The 27,004-nt window shown below is 33.3% G+C and overlaps 2 protein-coding genes and 1 pseudogene across 5 annotated transcripts; all 3 read left to right on the forward strand.

The window, feature by feature from the left end:
* Nucleotides 1–1,688: 1,688 nt before the first annotated feature.
* Nucleotides 1,689–5,915, forward strand: LOC8270792 (uncharacterized calcium-binding protein At1g02270). The gene is made up of 11 exons (XM_002515074.4): nucleotides 1,689–1,913; nucleotides 2,000–2,200; nucleotides 2,314–2,418; nucleotides 2,567–2,672; nucleotides 3,180–3,400; nucleotides 3,520–3,596; nucleotides 3,685–3,799; nucleotides 3,902–4,027; nucleotides 4,644–4,754; nucleotides 4,840–4,947; nucleotides 5,327–5,915. The coding sequence occupies exons 1-11, from the start codon at nucleotides 1,911–1,913 to the stop codon at nucleotides 5,567–5,569; spliced, it is 1,416 nt and encodes a 471-aa protein (XP_002515120.1). The 5' UTR covers nucleotides 1,689–1,910; the 3' UTR covers nucleotides 5,570–5,915.
* Nucleotides 5,916–6,842: 927 nt separating this feature from the next.
* LOC8270791 (NAC domain-containing protein 30) lies at nucleotides 6,843–10,001 on the forward strand. Of its 4 annotated transcripts, none has more exons than XM_015716878.3 (5): nucleotides 6,843–7,104; nucleotides 7,191–7,304; nucleotides 7,374–7,541; nucleotides 7,622–7,875; nucleotides 8,217–10,001. In XM_015716878.3, the coding sequence occupies exons 3-5, from the start codon at nucleotides 7,379–7,381 to the stop codon at nucleotides 9,579–9,581; spliced, it is 1,782 nt and encodes a 593-aa protein (XP_015572364.1). In that variant the 5' UTR covers nucleotides 6,843–7,104; nucleotides 7,191–7,304; nucleotides 7,374–7,378; the 3' UTR covers nucleotides 9,582–10,001. The 4 variants fall into 4 exon arrangements, with proteins under 4 accessions (XP_015572364.1, XP_048226439.1, XP_025012443.1 ...); XM_048370482.1 differs by having other exon boundaries at nucleotides 7,217–7,304; XM_025156676.2 differs by lacking the exon at nucleotides 6,843–7,104 and having other exon boundaries at nucleotides 7,115–7,304; nucleotides 8,217–9,506; nucleotides 9,578–10,001.
* A 12,531-nt stretch (nucleotides 10,002–22,532) lies between these two features.
* On the forward strand, nucleotides 22,533–26,377 carry LOC125369735 (annotated as a pseudogene).
* The last annotated feature ends 627 nt before the right edge of the window (nucleotides 26,378–27,004 follow it).

A 27,004-nucleotide genomic window follows, 5' to 3' on the forward strand; every position in this document is an offset into this window, starting at 1 on the left:
TATATATATATATATATTTTTTTTTTCCTAGAAAGAAGACTTTGAAACTAATAAAAGTAATTAATCCCGATTGGATGTGGGGACAGTTTACGAAGGCTGTTGCCTGAAATTGATAGTTAAAAAGAAAATTACAGTTAAAAATCGAAACGACGGCACAGCCCATAGTGATAGGATAATCCTAGCTGTCATGGGAAATGGACAAATAAAATATGGTAAATTACTCTCAGGTCCCTAAGTTTAGATTATTAATTATCAACGGATTCTCTTTTTTTAAAACTGAATTAATATATCATTTGTGTTTGATACTGTTAACTACAAAGATTCTTTCCTTTAATTTCTATCAAATTCACATTATTTTACTATTTGAGTAAAGTAAAATCTCTTTATAATTATATATTTGGGACCAAATATAATTTATGATTACGATGAAGTTATCATTTAATAGAGATTTGAATGTTAATTTTTTTTATTTAGACTTAATACTTAAATTTCTTGGTGAAATGATAGAAACTAGAGATAAGATACGTAAATATCTTGTTATATTATACAAATAAGATTGATGAGATAAAAAAAATACTATAGTAAGATAAAACATTAACATAACATTTATTTTCTTAAATTATATATAAAAATATTATTTATAACATTCATTAAGCCAAATTAGAGACAATAATTTATTCAGGCGTATAACTAAATATGTTTAATAATAAAATTTGAAAGTAAAAAGATTTTTTATCGACTTAAAAGAACAAATTTAAATATTTTATGTACGTCATAAGTAGCCACCTTAGGTTGTTGGGTATCATAAAGTAGATAAGCGTTCTTATTTAAGGGATTGAGTATGACCTACATGGATAGTAATTCTATCGAAGAGATGCGACAAAATGTTCGGATCATATTATGCAATGTCTTAATAAAATATCCAATAACATGATAATATAGATTAGAAAATATGTCGATTGAAGCAATCCATTGACTAAAAAGAGGGCCCAGTTCGAAAAGAATATCTATTCTATTAGAATAGAACGGATTTCAAGACAACAAATGTCCCGTTATAGGAGAGACTTTTTGCTTTCCAACCCATGAGCTTCGCTTGGACCTTTTTTAAGGAGGGGTAGGCAACAAGAAGAGGTCATTCTGATTGACAAAGGTTAACATTATCAAGTGATCGACTAACTTGTGTAGCCAACGAGTTCAATTGCTAAGCTATACATTAGGCGGAGCAAGCCTACACTAGGTAAAAAAATTCGGTTACTACTAAATGAAATAATAACTAGCGATTTTTTTTTCGACTTAAAAGAATAAATTTGAATGTTTTACATTATTTTATTTATAATATTTTTTCGGGTACAATTGTGAGTGTTTGAATTTCTTGTTAATCTAAAGTAAGCAATCAACGAAACATGACAGTCTTTTCGTAATGGCAGCAATTTGTGACTATTAAGTCATTTCATTTATTCTTGCATAGTTTACTGATAGTGCCGGTATAAACTTTAGGGACGTGGCAGTTCAAGTCTCAAAAAGAGAGGATCCATTTGTAATTGTGACTTAACCTGAGGAGCTCTATAATGATTGAACCAGTAAAAATAAGAATAAGGAAAATAAATATTATAAAAGAAAAACCAAAACAATGGGCCCATCCTTGTTCTATAATAACAAGGACAAGATCCGAAGCAATCAATCCGTGGCTTTTAACTTTACCACTCACAAGATAAAGACGACAGAGAGGCTATAAAGCTCGTTTAACAATCCCGCGAAAGTGAATCCTATTAACAAAACAGAGAAATTATTCTCCACAAATTGTAGATTTGTAGTTAAAGTTCGTATCTTTTCCAAGATTTCTCTCCACTTTATCCCTTCTCTTCTCTTTTCTTTTGCCCTCCTCAGAAAATAGCCAGCACTCTAAAAAGATGGTAAGTTACGTTTGTTTCTTGTTTTTTCCCAATTGGTGGTTGAGAATAAAAATGAAAATTGAAATGATTTTTGGTGGTTGACACAGGTGGCGGTGGTGGAATCTAATGGTAATTCAGGTGGAAACGAAGCTAATAACGTTTTGAATGGAATAACAACAGCAGCAGCAGCAGCAGTTTCAAGAACAAGCAGTGGTTTCTTGTCTTCAACAACAATGTTAGACGAGCCTTGTATTTCTTGCACGACTTTTAATATTCTGGCTCCAATCTACAAGCGACTCGATCATCAAGTATGAAACTATTATTAATTCAAAATTCAAAATTTCCTTACTATTATATTTAAGTTTGCTGATTTATTTATTTATGTTATGTTGATGTTTTTGTTGCTGTTGTTGTGAACTAGAATCAAAGCATTCGTGAAAGCGATTTCAGGGCTTTCTGGTTTACCAGAAACCAGAGGATTCTGGATTGGTTGCTTTATGAAAGATCTTCCATTATTTGTCTCCAGGTAGTTAATTTTTCCTTTTTCCTGTTTATTTCTCCAATACAATAGATCTTCCTTTTGTTTTAAATAATCGCTTCTTTTGAAATATACGACAGCGATTGTTTACTCAATTAATTGACTTGTTTTATGGAATTCTGGATTTTGATTGTAGGAATTCTGGGTTGGCAATGAAGAGCTTGTGCGTATGTACGAGGAGAGGCTTGGTGATGCAGGATACATCACCTTCCAGCTTGCTCGTACCAATAATCGTGGTGACGGTAAATGTTCTATCTTTCATGTTGTGCACGTTTGCCATAGACTTCAAACAGTAAAACTTTGATTTCTGTTTATCTTGACTAATTATTTTCTTTTTTAATCTTTCTTTCAAATTTATTACTGTTAGTCTTGGAATTTGGCGCATAATTATCTTTTGTTTCTGGTCTTACAAGTTGTATTATCAACCTTGACCATCTAATTCAACTGCGGATGACCTAATCTGGTCCTTTTCCCTAGCTGCAATTTGGACTTTTACCATTTTGTAGTCCATTAGATTTAAGGAAATATTATCTAGCTTCAATTAATTTATTGCTTTTCCTTTCCTTCTTCTTTTTTTTTTTTCTTTAAACTGTGATCACCGAGTTTTCTCATTTTACTTGAAGTTGCTCAGTGGTTGTTTTGTCCCTCATGTTCTTATGATTAAGCTTCAAGACGTTCATCTATATAAGTTTCTGTTATCTACTTATAATCTTACTTTGTGGCTTAAAACTTTTATTCATTATATATAGGCCTGCTAACTGCTGTGCATAAGGACTACTTTACGGTTCTAAATTATCAAGAATTGCTCTTCAATGACTTTGGAGATCGTGTTGCTCAGCTGTTGCATGTTCAGTCTGCTGTGCCCCTTTTGCAATGCCAAACAGGCGATGTACAACAAGAATTTCTTATTGTAAACACCCACTTGTTATTTCCTCATGACTCCAGTCTATCTATTGTGAGATTACATCAGGTATATATATCTTTGTCGCTATTCATCATATTGTTATATCTTCCAAATTTCCTACTGTGTATTGACTTGGTACATTACTGTCGGTATTGGCTTCAAGATTTGATATTTGTCTTCTGCAGGTTTATAAGATACTACAGTATGTGGAAACATATCAGAGAGATAACAAATTAAGCCATATGCCCATCATTCTCTGTGGGTATGCCTCTTATCTTTGCTTGGATAAAGTATTCATAACCTCAGAAAATGGACATGCCTATCTTATACTCCTGTATTTATGCGTGCAGTGATTGGAATGGGAGCAAGCGTGGGCATGTTTACAAATTCCTTAGGTCCCAGGGGTTTGTTTCATCATATGATATTGCTCATCAATATACTGACAGTGATGCAGATGCTCACAAGGTCAGTTTCTGTAATTCCAATTTGAATATTAGTGGTGATAATAATTATATGTATATTGCTTATAACTGATATGTTTTCATCTTTATATTCTGTATCCTACAGTGGGTGAGCCACAGAAATCACAGGGGTAATATATGTGGTGTTGATTTCATATGGCTTCGCAATCCTAATAAATCAAAGAAACCACTAAAGACAAGTTGGTATGAAGCAGTATTTGGCATAATAAAGGTGAGACAGTTTCTTTAATCATCCTCAGTGTTTTACTCCTGAAATTCTATGTCATTCTTTTTCATTCATTAACTTTGTAGTTTAAGAACCACAATTCCTGTTCATTCCATTTTTGTTATTCAAAGCTGAAGAGGTTAAATTCTTGTAATTAACGTTCCTAGGACTTGAAAAAAACTGATTACCGTTTTTAACTTTTGAAATTCACGGTTCTTTTCTGAAGGTAATCAATATGATAATATTTAAGCTTGAGGAGGAAGTACTTTGTTATGTTTCACAGAAGGATGCTTGGGTATCCCTTCTGTATTCTTGCCCAAAGTAGATTATTGAAGAAGTTTCTTAAAATCCTTTTCTTTATTGTCAGACAACTCACTCTTTCTTATCCAATTATAGGCTGTTCAGAATGTATGCTTAAATAATTTGTTCTTGCAAATTACAACTAATATTGTTGTACCAAAGAGGCTAGTGTATCATGCATGTATAAGATGAGTTGTAACATTACAGAAGTTATAGTCGACTGGTTAATGAGTTTTTTGGGCCAGCTTCAATTCAATTCTAGAGAAGTATCAATATATGTCAATCTTTCTCCTTCTAATACTATAACTTCTGTTCATTTCAGTGTCAGCTTCTGAAAGCTTCATTGACCGAAAATGATGCATTTGCATTTTTAAAGGCTGATGAGCCTGGTGATTTCATAACATATTCAGCCTTCTGTGAAGGACTCCGGCAGGTACTTTCATATGATCAAATTGCTTTATTGGATAACAAATAAGTTTAACTGGAAAGAAACGCATACATAATTTGATCTTATCCAGGTAAATTTGATTGGTCTTCCTTATGGGCTGAGTTTCCAGCAAACAAAAGATCTATGGATCCGAGCAGATATTGATGGCAATGGCATTGTTGATTATGAAGAATTCAAGGTACTTGCATACTTTGGTTGTTTATTAACACTCCTTGTTATATGTTCTGAATTTTTCGTATAAGCATCTGGTAAGATCTAGCAGCACTGCATGAGAAACAAGTGTTAGGAAAGTTGATAACGTCAAGAACATGTGTTGTAAAATTTTGTATGGTTGGAGTGCTTTTGCCTGTCCTTTGCCATGAGGTGTTGAACTGGAAGAGCAAAATAGTCAAGCATATTAACATTGTTTTCAATGATTCAGTGTATATTTTTCAAAACAAATGGGCCTTTGTATAGACTTCAGAATATATCAGTCCCCTTTCCACTTCATTTATATTTGTTATGACCTTCCTTCCATGCATGTGTTGTTTAACAAACAAAATGGTCAACAATTGCAGGAGAGGATATGGAACTCGTCCTGTCCAGAGCAAGAGGAGCAATGCCCTGGAAGTATAGAGGACCCTGAACAGGGCAAAGAAGAAGGAGAAGGGGCAATAGGTTTTGCAGTAAAGAATGCAGTTCTTTTCCCCCGTGAAGCAGAGAAAGGGTTGTGGCCTGAGAACTACTCTCTTTCAGATCATGCTCGACTCACTGTTGTGTTCTCACCTGTAAGAATGCATAGCTCTCAGCAAATCTTTTAGTCGACACTGGTGCGCTTGTTGGATCAAACTAGCACAAAAATGATGTGTAAAGTAGAATCCAAAATTTTGTAAATGAGAAAAAGGAAAAGAAAAAAAAAGAGAAAAAGAAAATGTGAATAGCTCATATAGATTGTCCTAGAGAAATGAAGATTTTCCTGGTAAAAATTCAATTGCTAGTTGTGGGAAGAGTCTCAGCCGAATTTTTCAGGCGGTGTTCGAATTGTAACCTGAAATTCTTAACAAAAACCTTGACAGAAAGGGCATAAGGTAGAGACTTAACAAATGATGTCACGCTGACAAGTCTGTTGTTTTGACTGGGTTGATTATGCTTCTCATTTCCTCCAAAGAATTGTTTTGGCTGCATTGACACTCACGGAGCTTTTCATTTGTTGGGTTCAATTCCAAGTCATGACCCTCAGGGTATTTGTCCTTTATTTAAATTGCAGATTATAGACTTTGATTAGGCCACTAACAACACGTTTTAAATTTTTTGAACTTTTCTATATTTTGATTGGAGGAAAATAAAAGTGAAGAATAAATATAAAAAAAGGGGAGAAAAATATTTAAATTTTATTTCTTTTATTTTATCTCCAAAATAAGAGGAAAAATATGACAAAATAAAAGGAAAGATTTACTATTTATAAACTAATTGTTATTTTGTCTTTAATATTATTTAGTTATTCTCTACCAAAATATGTCCTTTTTATTTTATATTCACCGAATAATCAAAATAATTTCTTTACATTACATGGTTAAAATGTTTTCTTTTTAATATAAATAAAAATATGCATATCAATAAGATTATAATAAAATATATTTTGTTTTATAAAATAGAAGGTAAAATAGTGATAAAGTATTGCAATTTATTTTTCTTCTTCATTTTTGCTTTTCAAACAGTAATTTTCTTTCTTTTTATTTACCTTCTATCCAAACATAAAATAATTCTTTTTCTCCCGGTAAAATTTCCCAACATGGTTTTTCTTTTGGCCTCCAATTTCTTTTAAGAAATTTCATACTTTTTAAAATGTTTTCCATATATTTAAAATTTTTCATTGTCTAACGCATCCCCTCATCAAAACGAATGCAATAATATTTCCTCTTGTATTTTTTTGATGAACCGTTTCCTCTTCTAGTTCAATAATTTTTGAGTTTGTTAACATAATGAGGTATTTTATATTACTAATATAGAAAAATATTTTCTTTTTATTTAAGTATATACTAAATTAAGATTTATTTTAAAATAAAATGTTTTTTTTTCACTTAATTTAAGAAAAATAAGACTTTATAAGAAGCTAAAATTTCATATTTAAAAAAATAATAAAAATATAAAATTGAGTAAATTACGCCAAAGTATTTTATCAAAACAAAAATTAAAAGAATATTCTAGTAGGCAAATACAAAAGGAAAACGAAACAAAAACAGTAGTGGAAAGTGGACACTGAAGACGGACTGGTTCGTGGGAACCACCGCAAACTTTTCCCCTATTCTGTGCTTTCTGTGCTAAGCTTGTTCAAGAAGTTGAGACAATATGAACAGTAAGTCTTCACTCGTCACTGCTACTTAAACTGACTTATACTGCACCAGATATTCATCATCACTCCTTTCTTTACTCTCTTACCAGTTCACTACTGTCTGCTCTTTTACAAGGCTCTTCCTCTTCGAGTAAAATTAGCTAAACAGCTCCTCTGCTTTCTGTTATTGGAAGAGGAATGTAGCTATTAACACTCCTCATCAGGTGAGTGAAACTGGTACTCTTTGGTTAATTTGCTCTTTCTTCCTCTAATTCTTTTTGAATATATGGCAGGTCTAATGCTGTCAGTGCCATCAGACTTACCAGTTGGATGGAGGTTCCATCCCACCAGTGAAGAGCTGCTTGATCATTACTTGAAAAATAAGAGACTTGGTGTTCCTACAGAGGGCTCTGACATCCAAGAGGTTCAGATTTGCAACTTTGACCCTTGGGATCTACTTGGTAAATTTACACATATGTTATGTCTTCACCAATTTATCCACTTGTTTAGTTTATATGACGACTTGCATTTGGATTTGTAGATAACAAGTCTCCAAACGAAGAGAGGTACTTCTTTTGTCGTCGTGAATTTTACTTAAAAACTGGAAGGATTAAGAGGAAAAGGAAAACAGGAGGTGGATTCTGGAAAAAGACTGGTGAGACTCAATCAGTTACACCTGTAGATAGTGATGAGGAGATTGGAACAAAAAGAATTTTTGTTTATCATGACCCTAATCCAACAAAATGGGTCATACATGAATATGAGTACACTGCACAACTCAATTCGCCTGTTAAGGTAATTTCCTGACACTGTCTTCAGGGTTATTAATAATGATTTCCCTTGTTTCGTAGACTTCATGGTTTTTAGTTCTGTCTTCTATATTTGGAGAAATTACCTTGTGAAAAATTACCTTGTGAATATGATCTGCAAGAGATTGCAAGTGTGGATTTAATTGTTGTGGTGTGAGTGAGCTTTTCCATTATAGTTATTAGAATTGGAACCCAAGCTAGTTTTACACCAAGACTTCTGTTTTTACTCGAAACTTTTTGGTGGCATGAGCACCTTGGAGCTTTTGCTGGTTTGTAAAGTCAAGACATGTTGTTTTGATTTGCATTTTCATTTTTTGTTTTGTGCAGGGCGATTTCGTTTTATGTAAACTCATGATAAATAAGAAAGCAAATAAGAAGTTAAAAAAATTAGAACAAGATTCCAATAACAAAAAGCCAAATAAGAAGTGCATTAAAATTCAACTAGATTATGAGAAGACTGAACCAAGAGAAGGTGTATCAAATTGTAATACAGCTTCTAGTTCAAATATTATAACTGCTGTTTCAACCAATGAAGATGGTCAATTAAGCTATTCAAAGAATTCCCTTTTTCAAAGTCAAGATACTCATCAGATGACTGCTGTCTCAATCTATAACAAAACTGAAACAAATTCAACAGTGCATTCTGATTCCAAAACTACAAAACCATATGAGATGGATCCTGTTTCAACAAGTTTCTTAATTGCTTCTGATTCAGAATATCCAAACTCTTATGAGATTGACCCTTCCGCAACAAGTCTCTTAATTACTTCTGTTTCAAAAAGTCTAAACTCATATGAGATTGACCCCTTCATAAAAGATTCATCAATTAATGAGATTGATCCCTCTATAAAACATTCATCAATTTCCTATGATTTGAAAAATACAAAGTCGTATGAGATTGATCCCTTTATAGAACATTCATCAATTTCCTATGATTTGAAAAATACAAAGTCTTATGAGATTGATCCCTTTATAAAACATTCATCAATTTCCTATGATTTGAAAAATACAAAGTCTTATGAGATTGATCCCTTTATGAAACATTCATCAATTTCCTATGATTTGAAAAATACAAAGTCTTATGAGATTGATCCCTGTACAAAGACTTCATCAATTTCCTATAATTTGGAAGATACAAATTCAAATCCAAATGTGGTAGATATTTTTTCTACCTTTAACAAAACCAATTCTAGCTGCCTAATGGCTTCTAGTTTGCACAATCAAAATCCATATGAGCTAACTTATGTTTCAATGCATAACAAAGGTGAAACAAGTTGCCTGATGGATTCTGATTATGAAAACAATAAAATTGAGATGGCTGCCGAGTCAGCTTACGAGAATCAAGATCCTAGTAAGATGACCTATATGTCAGCCTCTGTCGAAAGTGAATGGAGAATGTTCCAAGAAATGCCTTCGGATTTTGAAAATCAAAATCGATACGAGAATACTGATATGTCAGTTTTCCAAGATAACTGGGGTGTCTCAATGGCTTATAATGCCCAAAAAACTACATTTCAAAAAGTGGAAAATCAACATAAGAAGACGGATTCGCCAATCCTTGTAGGATATCAGGGTTCATTGATGGCTTATGATGCAGAGGAAGCTGCATTTTCTGAGGTGAGAGACGGCATGCTTGGTGCACCGGTGGTAATTTTACTATGCTTACTTTCCTATGTTGCTTTCTGCAGGTAGATTTATACCTACTGGAATAACTCACAACATCAGATGAATTAGATAGCAGCCTTAACTCTGCACTACAGCAGCCTATGCACACCAACAAAATTCCCGGTTACATTGCCTACACTACCTCTCTGTCAGCTTGCACCGGTTATGTTCTTATTTCCTTTCTTGTAAGTAAAACACATAAACTAGAACGTAGACACTCGTTATAGTTTATGAATATTAGTGTGGAGTGAGGACTAAAAAGCTCCAGCTATTTAGTTATAGCTAAAACCCTGATTCTGAAGATATTGAATAGAACGTCTTGAACGACTTCCCATGTATTGTTTATTTCCAGTGTAATTGTATTAACAGATAGGTGCTTGAATTTTCTGGGTATGTAACATAATGTAAACCCTGTTGATAAATTAAATAGCTGTTTTCTTACATTTACCAGATATGTGATTTTGCATGTGAATCACAGTGTTTGTAGTTCAGTAATTAAGAATGATTGTAACTTTAGTAGCTTGGGTGGCTTCATCATGCCACTGATTACTGAATGCTAGTTTGGTAATGCAAACTGGAAGCCAAACAGATTTGTCTCCTTTATCGTCTTGTGGATGCTTTCTATTTATTTCATTATGTTGTTCGAGTTGGTATATTGTGATACTGAACCAGTTATGCTAATCCCCACCATCATCTATAGCTGGGCTCAGTCCAGATGACCCATTTTGTTTTTTACTTGATACTTCAGTTTCGGACTCTCGGTTTTGGCGCATCTTTTGTGTGCGGACATATATTTTGGACTTTTACATGTCGTTTCCTTATTTCCAGGAAAACGACGCCGACGGAGTTTCACAAACTACGTTCATTTTATAATTGAGTTTTTATTTTTATTCTTTTTCTTTTGTAACTTTTAATTTTTAAAAATGACCAACGGTATCATCGTAAAAAAGATAATACTTATTTATATTTATTATAAAAGTTTAAACTCATCCGATATTAAAAAGAAATTAACTCAAAAACCTCACTTTTTAAAAACTAATGATAAAAACGCAAAAGTTATACAGAAAAAATTTCGGTCAAAATTAAACTCTCAAGACATTTTAAAAAAATAATTTCTAAAATGATTCAATAATAGTCATAAAATTAAAAATAATAATTATATTCTTAAAGTTAATATTAATTATTTCATCACGTTATAGTATGAGACGCTATTAATTTTAAACATTAAAAGAATTTTTTATTTCATATTTTAAATATTTTAAAAAATATTAATTTTACTTTTTAATAAATATAAAAAATATATATTTTTTTATTTATTATGATAAAAATAAATATTAATATTATTAGATAATTGAGCTATGTAAAATCTAAAACTTTAATCTCACTTTCACGAAGTTATTTATATATTTTGCTAAATAAAAGTTATTGGTGCCCAAGATTATTTTCGATGGTATTCTTTATTTTAAAGAGTATAATTTATATTATAAAAAGTATCTTAAGAAATATTTATATGTAAAAAGTAAAATATTTTATATAAATCTAATAAATTTATTATATTTTATTTTATTTCTATAATGTTAATATTTTTATTTCTCTTTCTTTCTTTCTAAATTTTTATTAAAAAAATAATAAAAATTATAGATATTAATTAAGTCAATTACGTAGAAATTTATAGTGTATTTACTAAATATAGAATAGAGAGTAAAATTTGACTTTTTATATGTAATTGACTCTTTACTTTATATTTAAAAAATAAAAAATACATTGAAGTAATATTTTATAATAAATTTTTTAAAATAAGTGACTTATATATATATATATATATATATATATATATATATATTTGTGTGTGTATATATATAAAGAATATATCAGATATAAATACTAGAAATGTTTTCGTTCGGCTAAAAGACAGAATTCTTATTCAAAAGGGCAAAAATTGAAAAAGATGCGTGAATATTCAAGACTAATCATATAATAACTAAAATCTGCCTTCAGTGCTGCTGTATATATTTTAGGAATAAAGTGGAACCTGATACCTAAACTTATTGTCTAGGATCGGATCCACCTTTCTTTTACTTTTTAGATCATTTTAACTCAGAATTTATTAATTTTAGTTTATTTTGTTAGAAAATGGATAAAATTTATAACATATATAATAAATTATTTTGAGAACGTCTATTCAACATAAATTATAGATGAATATATTTATATCCAATGTGTATTACCATAAAAAAAGTAGATGTATAATATATTAAAAGATAATGATAAATTAAAAGTCATAAATTAATTATAAATAAACATATTAAGAATATTGCTAAAAGTTATGAAATTTCATATGAGAAATATTTTTCAATCTTTTTTTTTCTTTTGCTTTTTACTTCCAAATGTGATAGAGGTGAAATAATTTTAAATGTGTTGTTACATGTAGTATTTATTAACTGTAATATGTTATATTTTGAAAAATTACCTTTTAAAATTATGATAGCAAATTTATTTTAAAGATATTACGTACTGCATATATTTTAAATTTTTTGATTATGTTCATTCTATTTATTCTTCATTGATATTTTGATATATTTTATAATGGTTCTTTGTGAAGGAAGTTGATTCAATTCAATCCATTCATTCATAATAATGAATATCTTAGGTGCAAGGACTTATATCTTACTTATAAGACTCCTATTTTAATACAAATTAGAAACCTAAATAATAGGAACGCATAAGGAAGTAGATAGATATAGGAGATACATCCTGTTTAGGAGACAAATCACAAATAAATTTTTTTACACTTCCCGTCATTTGGTGCATAGGGATTTTGCATGCCCAACTTGTCTAATACTCGATAAAAAATCTTCTTTAATGCTACTTTGGTAAGGATATCAGCAAGCTGATCTTCAGATCGGACATGAGGGACTTCAATTTTCTTGGCTTCTAACTATTCCTTAATAAAGTGTCTGGCTATTTCCACATGTTTCGTTCGATCACGCTAAACTGGATTATGAGCTATATCGCATGCAGCTTTATTATCACAATATAGTATCATAGGACTAATATGTGGAGGTCGGAGCTCATGTAGTAAATTCTTAATCCAAAGTAACTCATAAACACCTTGAGCCATTCCTCTATACTCCGCTTCTGCACTAGACCGAGCTATAACACTTTACTTCTTACTTCTCTATGTAACAAGGTTTCCTCCAATAAAGGTTAAGTAACTTATTATAGATCGCCTAACATCAATAGAACCAGCCCAATCCACATCAGTATAGCCCTCAACAGACAAAGTTGTCCATTTGGTGAACATAATGCCTTTTCCTAGAGAGGATTTCAAGTATTATAAGATACGAAGAACAATGTTCATATGATCTTAACTTGGAGAGTGCATGAATTGACTTATTACACTTAGAGAATATGCCAAATCGAGCCGAGTATGAGCAAGATATACTAACCGACCTTTAAGTCTCTGATATCTTTTTTTATTCATAGGTACTTACTCAGAGAATATGCTGAGTTTCATATGTTCACTAGCAGGAGTATCAACTGGTTTCCAAGCTAGCATACCGACTTTTTTAAGCAAGTCCAAATGTACTTTCGTTGAGATAAGAATATACCTTGCTTAGATCGTATTACCTTAATCCCTAAGAAATACTTGAGATCACTAAAGTCTTTGATTTCAAACTCTTTAGAAATATCATTTCATAAGGCTACCTTTTTATCATCATCATCTCCTGTTACAATCATATCAACAATTGTTCTTCCTTCCTTGTGTTTTATAAAAAAAGTATGATCAAAACTACTCTATTTACAGCCAAAGGCTTTCATTGAGTTTGTAAACCTTTCAAAAAAAACTCTCGAGATTGTTTCAATCTATATAGAGACTTCTTCAGCTTATAGACTTGCTTACTTCCTTCAACCTGAAGTCTACATCTTGAAAGTAGTTCCATGTACACTTTCACTTAGAGATTGCTATGCAAAAAAAATTCTTTACATCGAATTGATGTAAAGACCAATTTAAGTTCACGATCAAGGATAAAAAAGTTTTGATAATAATGATAGTAGCCACAGGAGTAAAGGTTTTCGCATAATCTATCCCTTATATTTGACTATATTCTTTAGCAATAAGCCGAGCTTGGTATCTTTCTACACTTCCATCTACATTGTATTTGATGATAGATCCACCTACACCTAACAAGTTTTTTTTTCCATTTGGTAGATCAATAATCTCCTAGGTTTCATTCTTTCGAAGAGACTTCATTTCTTTGTTCATTATTTCTTTCCACCTTGGGTCTTTTATGACTTCCTATACATTTTTAGGTACATATACAAAAGATAATTGATTTACAAATGATTCATATGTCTTTGACAGCCTATGGCATAAAACATAACTATTTATTGGATATTTAGGTCTGGAGTTCATCATGGATTCATAACTTGATTTAGGCTTTCCTCGGGTTATTCGGTTCGGGAGTATTCTAACAGAGGGTTCATAAGATACTTGAGATTCAGCTCGAGATGAGTTATCAAGTAAAGGTGACACTAATTATGGTACTTTAAGTTCAACTCTATTACCTTGACCCCGAATATCAAGCTCGCAATACTCGGTTGATTTAAGGTCGGAAGAATAATGCTCAGATTGTTATAACAAGTTAGGAATCTTTATTGAAAGGCTGGGAGTCTCTGTTGGAAGCTCAGGTTATATTTGAAGGTCGGCAAAATATTGAAAGTCGGGTTGCCTTTGAAGGTCGGGTTGTAAGTCAATGTTTCTCTCCCCCTGATTTGTAGTAGAGAAATATATCTGATGTTCATGAAATTGGACATCTATACTGACATACATTTATTGAGTTGATGGGTGATAACACCTATATCCTTTATGACGAATACCATATCCGACAAAGATACTATGAATAGCACGAGATTAGAGCTTGTGACATGTGTGGTAAAGAAGGTGAACAAAGACTGTGCAACTAAGGACTTTAGGGGGTAAGTTCGATAATGACGGTGAGGTAAGGCTTTTATTAACGTATCAAATGGGGTATGAAACTCTAGGATACGAGATAAAATTCAGCTTATGAGGTAAGATGCTGATGATAAAGTTTCTTCCTAATATTGGAGAGACATATTGGCTTCAAATAGAATAGCTCATGCCATTTCCAAAAGATCAGTTTTTTCTTTATGCAACCCCCCTTTTTTTTAAGGAGAATAAGGGCATGTGGATTGACGGATTACACCATATTGTTGAAGGAATTGTGTGAGTTCATGATTAAAGAATTCACCTCCATTATCCATCTGTAGTACTTGAATTGAAATTTTATATTGAGTTTGCACCATCAAATAGAACTTCTTGAATAATGAGCAAACCTCCTACTTATTTTTCATTAAGCATATCCATGTCATATGACTATAATCATCAATAAAAAATACTACCGAGCTCCATTCAAGGTCAATACCTTGGCAGGTCCCCAAAAATCAGAGTGTATAATCATAAATGATGCTAGACTTTTATTTAAACTAGTTGGAAAAGAGACACGCTGAATTTTGCCAATTCACAAATTTCACATTTGAAGTTTAAAGTAGATGTTTTTAAAAATAACTCAGGAAATAAATACTTTAAATATCCAAATGATGCATGACCAAGGCGCTTATGACATAACCAGATCATATCTTCTATACTTATCGATACCGAGCTACTATTTTTCGAACTTAATTCAGTCAAGGCACTTAATCTAGATGGTGCAAGATCAAGATAATAAAGCTTTTCTTTTCTAGTACCACAACCAATCGTCCTTTTTGTCTTAATGTCCTTAAAAGTACAATAATCAGACTAAAAAATCACTACACAATTCAAAGAGGTAGTTAGTTGGGATACAAATATTAAATTAAAGTTTAGAGATGGAATAACTAAAACAAATTCTAATATTAGGTTATCAAGTGTGAATGACCCTTTACCAGTAACACTAGCTTTTGTACCATTGACTGTAGATACAATGGATTGCTTGGTTATTTTTAGCTCTGTAGGTGTGTTAAAAAATATATGATCAGTTGATCCAGAGTCAATAATCCATGTATACGATCTAACAGTGGCAGAATTATAAAAAAACAATTACATGGTGGTGCTCAAGATATGTGTAAGGCAATAACATTTAACGAGGAAGGTTGTTCGGTACAACTGTTGATACTGGTGATTTTTTTCAATTTTTGACTTTCTTTTCAGGGTTTTAGATGAATCCCACCATTCAAGATATCCAATCAGATCATAACATCTGCTTTGAGTATGACCTATTACACCATAATGCGTATATTGCTTTGTCGAACTAGTCTGTTTATTACCAATATCAAAGGTACGAGTAGTATTATCTCGAGGTGACAAGTTAATTCTTTTAGCGAGCAACGCAGCTGACTTTAAGGAAGCCTGTTCTCCAATCAATTTTTTTTCTTCTGATTTGCTTCTCGACGAACATATGCATATGTTCATTCAAAGTATAAACTTGGATCCATTCAAAGAATTTCTCCTCTCACTTGTTCAAACTCGACATCAAGTCCATTTAAAAAGATGTGGATTCTCAACTTCTTCACAGATGCTTTATACATAGTAACGTCCGTAGAATCTTTCATTCTTACCTTATCCCGATGATCAAGTTCTTGGAATATCTCAACTAGCTCGCCATAGTAGGTCAAAATCGATATGACAAACGGTCGACTTAGGAATGCTCGTTGATTAAGATTAAAAATCTAAGTTTTATCTGATCCATCATAGAATGCTTTTAAAAGAGCACTCCGGATTTCATGGGCTGTACGGATACAAAGATACCTTTTCATGAGTTCTGGTGTTATTGATGTAAGTAACCAGCTTTTAATTTTCTAGTTTTTAGCAATACCACTTGGAGTAAGATGGATTAATTAACTCGGGTTGAAGAGAATTTCCTATAATATAATCCAATCTTTTACGCCCAACGATATGCATCTCCATAATTTGAGATCATGTATCATAATTAATTTCGATGAGAGTTATTCCAGCTTTAAAGTTAGAATTTTTAGAGTTGACATGGATAATTTATGGTAATTGTATGATGGTTGTTTTAGTGAGGGTTTCAGATGAAGAGAGAGACATTTTTTTTACAATGGAAATTTTATGCAACCAGACTCTGATACCATGAAGGAACTTGATTCAATTTATTCATTCATAATAATGAATATCTTAGGTATAAGAAGTAATATAGACTCTTATTTACAAGGCTCCTATTTTAATACAAATTAGGAACCTAAAGAATATGGACGTATAAGGAAATAGATAGATACAAGAGATACATACTGTTTATGAGACAAATCACAAATCAAATCCTCTACACTTTGAAAGTTTTACTTGGTATGTTCTTAAATTTTAAATTATATAATCGATGATATTTTGTTTTCATATATTGATCTCCTAGTTTTATTATTTTATAGTCATTATTTTTATACTATTCTCCTGTTAATTTATGTAAATTTTATATTTAATAATAATATATATTTATTTTTTATATATTATTACTAACATATTTAATGACATCAGAAGAATGAGAGACATGATTCTAGAATAAAAAGTGTGGATTAAATAAAAATAACAAATTACTAATATTGTATTCAAAATAAAATATTTAATTAAGGTAGATTAATTAACTGAATTCATCTGTCTTTTTTTTAACTATGCGGTAATAAATTTCATAAGTAAGGACGATCAACCTAAATTCTTTAGTCGGGTAGTTTTTAAATATTTTAATGATTTTGAAAAATGAGAATTTCAGTTTAAATGATATTTATTTGTTTATTCATTAATTGAAAGTGAGTTTCATGCTCTCTTCCTAAAAAAAGAACTCGCGGCAGTGTAAGCTATAACAGAGAAATTTTATCTTTAAAATAGTCCCCCCTAAAGAAAAGTTTCAAAAGGTTGAATTTGGCCTGGACTGTATTCGAAGGTGGAAAAAGTGAAAACAAAAAAGAGAAGAGAAGGTGGTGGGAACCACAAAATATTTCTACCAACCATAGTTCCTTCAAGACCTTCTTCAACAAGTAGTGGTAGTCTCCTGCTTTATTGGTCACCACTGCTCTAACCATAGTAGAGTGAGTCTCCTATTTCTTTGAGAAGTAGCACCACTCCCTCCTCTATTTCTATTTTAGGAAGAGGAATGAATATTTCCTCCTCCTCCGGTGAATCGAATTTTCCTTTTTTCTTTTTTTAATTCTTTCCTTTACCCTCCTTTTAATCCGTTCTTTCTTTTTCTGCCTCTAACTTTTATGTTATTCTTTTAAAAGGCATGGCAGCTCAAACGCTATTAATACCCAGAAACTTGTCGAAGGATGGAAATTTCGCCCGACGGATGAAGAAGTTATCCTTGATTATTTGATGCCGAAGATGATTGGTGATCCTGTCTATGGATCAGACATCATAGAAGTTAATATAAGTGAAAAAGGTTTGAGAAGAAGAAGTGATTATTATTCCACATCCGTCAAGTCAAAGAGATATATATATACAACACCAATATCGAATATATCTACTGATCTTCCTAAATTTGAATACAAATACAGCTAAGGATAAAGCCTAACTAACAAATATTAACTAGATATATATGTACCAATTCAAACTGATAACTAACTCAGTTATAAAGATATACGTTATCTCTAATACCCTCCCTCAAGTTGGACGTGAGGATCACAAACGCCCAATTTGTGAAGAAGAAACTCAATTTGATCTCAACTCAAAGCTTTGGTAAGAATGTATGCCAACTGTTCATGGCTTTGAACATATACTGTCTTGATCATACCTTTTTGTATTTCATCACGAATAAAATGGCAATCAACTTCGATGTATTTGGTGCATTCATGAAAAACAGGATTTGCAACTATATGCATTGCGGCTTGGCTATCACAAAATACTCTAGCAGATTGATCATGATGCACTCCCAAAGACAATAACAGACCTTTTAGCCATTTCAACTCACAAACTGTTGTAGCCAAAGAGCGATATTCTGCTTCAGCAGATGAATGAGAAACCGTATATTGTTTCTTGGTCTTCCATGAAATCGGAGAGTTCCCAAGAAAAATGAAATAACTTGTAAGTGATCTCCGAGTTAATGGACAACCTCCCCAATCCGAATTGCAATAAGCTTTCAGTTCAAGATTGCAATCAACTTTGAGTAAAATGCCTTGTCCTCGACTACCTTTCAAGTATCAGACTATGGGCAAGGCTGCCTCCCAATGCTCTTTTTGTGGTTTTTGCATAAATTGTGCTAAAATATGCACACCATAGGACAATTCAGGCCGAGTTAAGCTCAAGTAAATCAATCTTCCCACCAGCCTTTGATATTGTTCAGGGTCTTGCAGCAAATCACCTTTGGCTAAAGCGAGATGATGATTTCGCTCCATAGGAAACTTCGAAGGTTTAGCACCCAACAATCTTGCTTCATTAATGATATCTAAAGCATATTTTTGCTGACACAAGAAAACCCCTTCAGCATTTCTAGCTACTTCAATACCCAAAAAATACTTCAAAGTGCCTAAATCTTTCATGTGGAAACATTGGCTCAAGTATGATTTGAATTCATTGATCAAATGCATTTTATTTCCAGCTATAATAAGGTCATCCACATACACTAATACAACCAACTGTATCTCATCTTACATCAAGGTAAACAAAGAATAATCAGACTGTGACTGTAGAAAACCATACCGTTTTAGAGCTTCAGCCAACTTTGCAAGCCAACAACATGGTGCTTGTCGTAAACCATAAAGCGACTTCCTCAATCGACACACTTTTTCGGGCTGATTAGTGTGAAATCCAGTAGGCATCTTCATGTAAACCTCTTCGGCTAAGTCTCCATAGAGAAAAGCATTATGAACATCCATTTGATGAAGTTCCCATCCTTTAGCTGCTGCCACAGAGAGAAATGTGCGAACCGTAACCATTTTTGCCACTGGTGCAAAGATTTCATTGTAGTCGATCCCTTCAACTTGGTTGTTGCCAAGAATTACCAATCGTGCCTTGTAACGTTCAATGGTCCTATCAGAATTATACTTAATTTTATACATCCATTTGCTTCCTATTGCTTTCTTCCCTAGTGGTAACGAGAGTCCACGTGGCATTTTTTTCAAGTGCATCAATCTCTTTTTGCATAGCTTCTCTCCATCGGACATCTTTAACTGCTTGATGATAAAATCCTGGCTCAATATTGGTTGTGATGGCTGCCAAGAAAGTTTGATGACATGGTGAGAACTTTCTGTAATCAACATATTTATTTAAGTCATAGGACATACCTGAGAATGACGACGGTTTGGCTGAACTTGCAGAGGAGCTTTCACTTTGAACCGCATAGGTCACACAATCCTTCAGCCTTGTAGAAACTTGCTTGGAGCGAAGTCCACGTCCAAGTTCTGTCACACCTTCTACTGTCTCTACGTTCTCTATTCGAGGTTCAATTGTTGTAACTCCCTCCCTTATGTCTGCATTTTCATTCTGCACACAATCTAAATGCTCATGAGTTTCACGAACATGATTAGGCTGCTCCTTTTCCTTTTCTCTTATCTAACCATTTACCTCTTCTTCAAAGTAATCATCTATTGAATTATGCTTGCAAGTTTGTACATGATCAACTGTAAATGGAAACTCATCTTCACAAAATACAACATCCCGAGACACAAAATACTTTCTTGTTTCTAAATCATACAGCCGCCAACCTTTCTGTCCAAATGGATAACCCACAAAGATACATTTACGGCTTCGACTAGCAAATTTATCCTTCTCACGGTTCAAGCTCTTTGCATAACACAAGCAACCAAATGTACGAATTGAACAATAATCAGGTAAGTGACCATATATCATTTCATAAGGTGTTTTTCCTCCTAGTAATTGAGAAGGAGTACGATTAATCAGATATCCAGCAGTTAACACACATTCTCCCTAAAAACTGATTGGTAAATTGGCTTGAAATCGCAAAACTCTAGCCACATTCAGTATATGTCGATGCTTTCTTTCCACTCGTCCATTCTGTTGGGGCGTTCCCACACATGAAGTTTGATGTATTATCCCTTTGTTAGAAAAATATCCTTTCAAACTGATGAATACACTGCCATTATCACTTCTAACTATCTTAATATTCTTATCAAATTGTCGATGAACCATAGTAATAAAATTTGGCAAAATATTTCCAACTTCAGTTTTATCTATCATCAAATATATCCACACACATCTCGAAAAATCATCAATAATCGTAAGAAAATAAGATGCATTACAAGAATTAGAGACTCGATATGGTCCATACAAGTCACAATGAATCAGTTCAAATGTTTCACTAGCTCTACTATCACTAGAACAAAATACTTCTCTCGTTTGCTTAGCTTTAAAACAAGCATCACAAGTTTTATTTGGACCAAATTGAATCTTAATTCTAGAAATTAAACCTACGACTTTTGAAGACGGGTGCCCCATTCTTCGATGCCAAAGATCACATGAATCCAATATCCGAGTTTGAAGTGCTTGGAATGGTGTCTACATCTTGAAGTAATAAAGCCCTTTGCATCATTCACCCGCTCCAATCACCTTCCTCGAAGTGCGGTCCTGTATCAAATAAAGTTTATCAGTAAACAACACATTACATTTTGATTCATCAACCAATTGTGATACTGAGATTAAATTGCAATGTAATCCTGAAGCATGAAGAACATTGTCTAATTGAATATTCTGTCCCATGCGAATTGATCCTTTTTGCAATACCAACACCTGTTCTCCATTAGGCAAGCCAATTGGACAGCCTAATATCTGGTTCAAGCTAGATAGACAACTCGAATTTCCTGTCATATGGTGTGTAGCGCCGGAATTAATTATCCAGATAAAGTTTTCCTTACCAGTCATCTTCTCATTACTCCCTAATTCTGAATTGCAAGTGTTCAACAGACTCATAACTGCTGCCCATTGTTCATTCGTCAATCCTTTAGGAGTAGGGAAATCCTTTATTTTAGTAATGTATTCTTCAATTACTTGAGCTGCATTAACTCATGCTCCATTCTGTCTTCTTCCTGACATCTTGCCACGGCCACTTCCTCCAGTCTGTCTTCCTCGACCCGAACCAGACATCTTAGGTTGATCACCTTACCAATCGGGATATCCAATCAACTGGAAACATCCCTCAACATCATGTCTTTTGCGATTACAGTGTTTACAAATGACACTTTTATCCCCGATTCTTGTTTTGGCTTGAACCATAAAGCTAGCAGCTTCGTTGTTGATCTCTTTTTCCTTGGAAATATCTTGAATCCTTTCTTCTTGACACATCAAGGAGTATGCCTTGCTCATACCAGACAATAGAGTTGTGCTCAAAATATTCGATCTCACTGTTCTATATGCATCGTCTAACCCCATCAGAAATTGATAAAGTTTTTCTTCTTCTCGTTTCTTTGTTATTTCAGTTGCTAGATTACACGTACAACCCCCACACTTGCACATAGAGATCGCATCATAATTCGCAAGTTCTTCCCACAATTGCTTCAATTTGGCATAGTAACTCATAAGTGAGAGTCCTTGTTGTTTGCAATTTGCTAATTCTGTCTTCAGTTGCTGCACTCGTGCACCATCAGTCACTGAGAAACATTCTTTAATGTCTTCCCATAAATCCTTTGCAATCTTTGTGTGTGTCAAAGTGAATCGCACCGTTGGCTCAATCGTGTTCAACATCCATGATATGAGCATGGAATTCACTGTCCACCAGTCTTCTAATTCATCAGAATCTTCATCTGGCTGTGCTATGGTTCCATCAATGAATCTGAATTTCTTCTTGGCTTTGAGAGCAATTCGGATTGCTCTAGCCCATTCATCATAATTATCCGCTTTTAATTATACTTGGGTGATTATATTTCTAGGATTATCATTGGCATACAAGGTGTACGGCGACACTATTTTCTTTCCATCTCTTTCCATTTTTTTAGTTAACAGAAGTTTGAGACTCTGATACCATGAAAAAGGTTTGAGAAGAAGTTATTCTCATTCCGCATCCGTCGTGTCAAGGAGATATATATACAACACTAATATCGAATATATTTACTGATCTTCCTAAATTTGAATACAAATACAGCTAAGGATAAAACCTAACTAACAAATATTAACTAGATATATATGTACCAATTCAAACGGTTAACTAACTCAGTTACAAAGATATACATTATCTTTAATAATAAGCCATTATAATCCTTATGACATGTTTGGTGAGTACGGTTAGTTTTCTTCTTCTTCTTCTTCCTTCATTCTATTTCTTTTCCTCAAAATGAAAATTATTTAAAGCAAAATCTTTCATATAGGTCAATTCAATAGCGATTCTGGTGATAAAGAGCGCTATTTCTTTTCTCCTTGCTGGCGCTATGAGAACAGTAAATTCCGTAAAAGGATAGTAAGGAATGGTGGATACTGGCCTTCCAGTACCATAATCCTGATGCCACTGAATTCATCAACACCGAGTATTCATATACTGCTAAACTCGACAGGCCTGTTACGGTAATTGCCAAGAAATTTACTTCACCAGTTAAAAGAATTTGTACTGGAAGGAGTTGCTTTCTTCCCCTTCTTTTGTTTTTCTGGTAGAGGTATGCTATTTTAAAAAAGAGCATTTGAAAAATCACCTTATTGCTTGCTAGAATGAGGGTGCATACTTTATTTATGGATATGAATTGTTGATGAACTGTTGAATTTATGTGATAAACGAGAACTGTAGCTTATATCTTATTCTGTTGAATTTTTAGAAATTCGCTTTTAATAATTTATTGTATATTTCTTGGAGTTCGCTCAATGTACTTGACATTATGTGCTTGTGCAGGGTGATTATGTTATTTGTAAATTAAAGAGAAAACCAAATAAGAAAAAAGCAGCAAGTAAGAAGTCAATGAAAGCTGAACCAGTTTGCAAGAAGACCACACCCAATAAGAAGGCAAGAAAAGGTAAATCATCAAAAATTGTAATACAGCTCCAGCTTCCACATTTCGGCTTCGGCTTCTGTTATTGAAAATGAGAATTTAAAAGGACTTGATAGCTAATTCAGCCAACGGTGAAGGTGGACAAAGCATCTCAATGGCTTCTGATTTAGAAAATCAATATCCAAATATGATGACTGCTATTTCAACCTGTGCGAAAGGCGTATCCAGTTATATGGAGGCTTCTGATTTTGATAATCAAGATCTTTATGAGATGACTTCTATGTCAACCTCTAACATAGCTGCAACAAGTAGCCTAATGGATTCGCATTTTGGGAATCAGAATTCTCTTTCAACAAACAATAAAGGTGATAAGAGTTGCACAACGGTTTTTGATTTGGAAAATCTTATTCCAAATAAGATGACTGATCTGTCATTGTATAAGAAAAGTAAACCAAGTTGCCAAGGAGCTTCGTGTGTTGCAATTAAAACTTCATATGAGATTACTACTGTTTCATCACATAACAAAGACGAAACATGTTTCCTCATGGATCTGAATTTGTTTGATAATATTAACAAGGAATTTAATGATAAAAGTCCAACTAGTTCCCTAGTTACTCCGGATTTTGAAACCCAAAATCCTAGTAAGAAGATGGATATATCAGCCTCTGTAGAAGGTAAATGGAGTCCCTTGGTTGAAATGCCTTCCGATTTTGATAATCAAAATCAGTACCAGAAGACTGATGTATCATTTTTAGAAGATAATCTGAGCCTCTCAATGGCTTCTAAAGTAGGAGAAACTACATTTCAAGAAGTTCAAAGTCAATATAAGAAGACAGATATGCCAAACCTTGAAGATTATCCAGGTCCATTGAAGGCTTCTAATGTCGGAGAAACTACATTTGAAGAGATTCAAAGTCAGCATAAGACGACATATGTGCCAAACCTTGAAGATAACCTGGGTCTGTTTATAGCTTCTGATATTGGAGAAGAAGCTACATACACTGTGGTGACAAATTGTACGTTGGGTGGAGAATTGTTAATGTAGAGCATGAGAAGCAAACTGAACTCATGTTTACTTTACTCTAATTCCTTTTTATACGTAGACCCCGAACAGCTAGAAAAGATGATGACCAGTCTGAACTCTGCAATGCAGCATCCTATTCATACCAATGAAAGCCCCAATCGCTGTGGCTTTGGTGTACAGAGTCATTACAAGAAGATGGATAAACCAACCCTTGACAATCATCAGGTTCCCTTGGCAGCTTCTGATATAGGAAAATCTATATTTCCTGGGGTGAGTAATGGCATACTTGGTAGACAGTTCTTATTTTCATTCACGTGAAGCATGAGAAGCAAACTCAAAACTTATGCTTTATTTATTGCGATTTTTTCTGCAGATAGATGCACAACAGATGGAAGAGCTATTAGCATTCTTCCACTGAAAGACATCCTGAACACTCAGCGGCAGCAGCCTATTCACACTGAGGAAAGCACCAACCTCAATGGCTTTGGTACACCACTGCCTATAATTAATAATGGTCCTTTTTTGGAACTGAACTACATAATACAAAGTATGTATTTTTTATGTGCTAAAGGGAGCTATGGCAGTTGCTGTTGGAACCAAACAGCTGTAGCGTTTGGCTGTTTGGTTCCTCATGTCAAAGGTTTATCTGCCCAATAATTGGCCTAAGGATTGCGTGACAAGTTAGAATTGTTTTAGCACCTCCTGCAGCTTCGAGCTGCGATCCTTCATATAATACCCTTCTTCCTCCTCCTAAAACTGCAGCTATATACTGGTGTTTTTATGTTAATATTATTGAATTGGATGCAACTCTTGTTCAAGAGTCATGATTAGCCTATTGGCTTCTTTATCGAAGATGGCAAGTCTTGTATAACTTCCATGTATCCTTTGCGTAATTGTATCAAGAACTAAAAGCTTGTATTTTCTAGATATGTATCACTATCTCTGTATCCTTGTAAAAACATTGAAAAGGAGTTCACTTTAAGTGATCGATCAAGTTGCCTGTTCCTATGCTTTTCAGACGCTCTGTTTTTTTTTTTTCTTTTCTTTTCTTTTTGACCCCTTGGTACAGTTTAAATTTTTGTCGAAGTATAACTGGTTAGATGTTGAAGACTGAAGAGAAAAGAATGCTTGTATCGGTGACTTTGTCCGGCATTTGTTAAACAAAATTTTGTAGTACAGGGTTCTCCATTGACATGTCCTCTGAACTGTGACATCTGTCTTTTATCCCAATATCGAGGCTAGCTGCTTCGCCAAGTATTAGAAGTCGTTTCTAGCCTGAAAAAAGAGGAGAGAAGAAAATAAAAGGAAAAGAAAAATAGTTATGAAAATACGTAAAAGAGGCAATATTCCCCCCGTCCCTGAACTCTAACCCGAATGTGATTTACTCTAAAATCAACTTTTTGTACAAATTACACCAAACTTTTGATTTAAAAAATAAATGTTATTTTGTCCTTGAATTTTCAGTCACCAAGCGGACCACAATCATCATAAAGCTGCAGCTAGACATCATCTTCTCCTTGGTAGCATCAGTTTCACCTCTGAAGCCACCAAGAGTCGACGCCACAAAGAGAGTCGCAACGTTTTGCTGTCACCATGAATCCCACCGTTAAAACCAAGTTCTGCTCCATTATTTGACTGCTGCGTGGTGATGATGCTGGTGGGTTAAGATTTCTTTGTTTGGCTATTGGGTTGTGATCGTTCAGCTATTGAGAAAGCGAAGGAAATGAGAGAGAAAGTGCAATAAGGTTTGTGTTTTTCCACTTGAATTCTGCTTCACTTACTTTCATTTCTAGAACAGGTTAGTCTGTGATTTCCTTTTGACTATTTTGTTCATTATTTTGGGTCGTAGTATGTTAGTGATGGTGGTGGTATATGGGTGATTCCTTGAATTCTATTTCATTTTCTTGTATATTTGTTACCTGCCAGCCATTTCCAAAATGGCAAGCTACAATGCAATTGGTCTTTTCAATATGTGTCTATGTGAGGTTCCATGATTTCCACCATTGCCATTCTCATATATATCCCTGGACAAGCTGTTGTGACAGATCCAAATGGCAAATACTAAAATTATTGCCCCCTAAAACGGCAGTGATGCTGACAATTTTGAGCACCTGTTGGTATATGATCATATTTTATTGTACGTTATAGCCAAGAGCCTCTGAACTAATTTTGGATGTAAATAAACCACTGAAGTTTCAAAATCTATATTTCAGGCCTTTCTCAGTTAACTGATATATTAAACACAAGATATTAGAATAAAGGAGATTGAAATCATTTTATTCATAAAAATAAATAATAATAATTATTTTTTATTTATTTTTCCATGTTATCTCTTCTTCAATTTAGAGGAACCACGGAACTTTTTCCTTTTCCTTTCTCTTTATATCTGTTAGCTCTTCACTTTTCCGATCACCAGCGTTCAAAATTAAAGTAGTCTTACCATCTAACTAAACAAGAAGTTCATAAAAAATTGTTTTTAAGAAAAAAAGAAAGAAAA

The sequence above is a fragment of the Ricinus communis genome, chromosome 1 (assembly GCF_019578655.1).
Source record: "Ricinus communis isolate WT05 ecotype wild-type chromosome 1, ASM1957865v1, whole genome shotgun sequence".
Taxonomy (NCBI): Eukaryota; Viridiplantae; Streptophyta; class Magnoliopsida; order Malpighiales; family Euphorbiaceae; genus Ricinus; species Ricinus communis.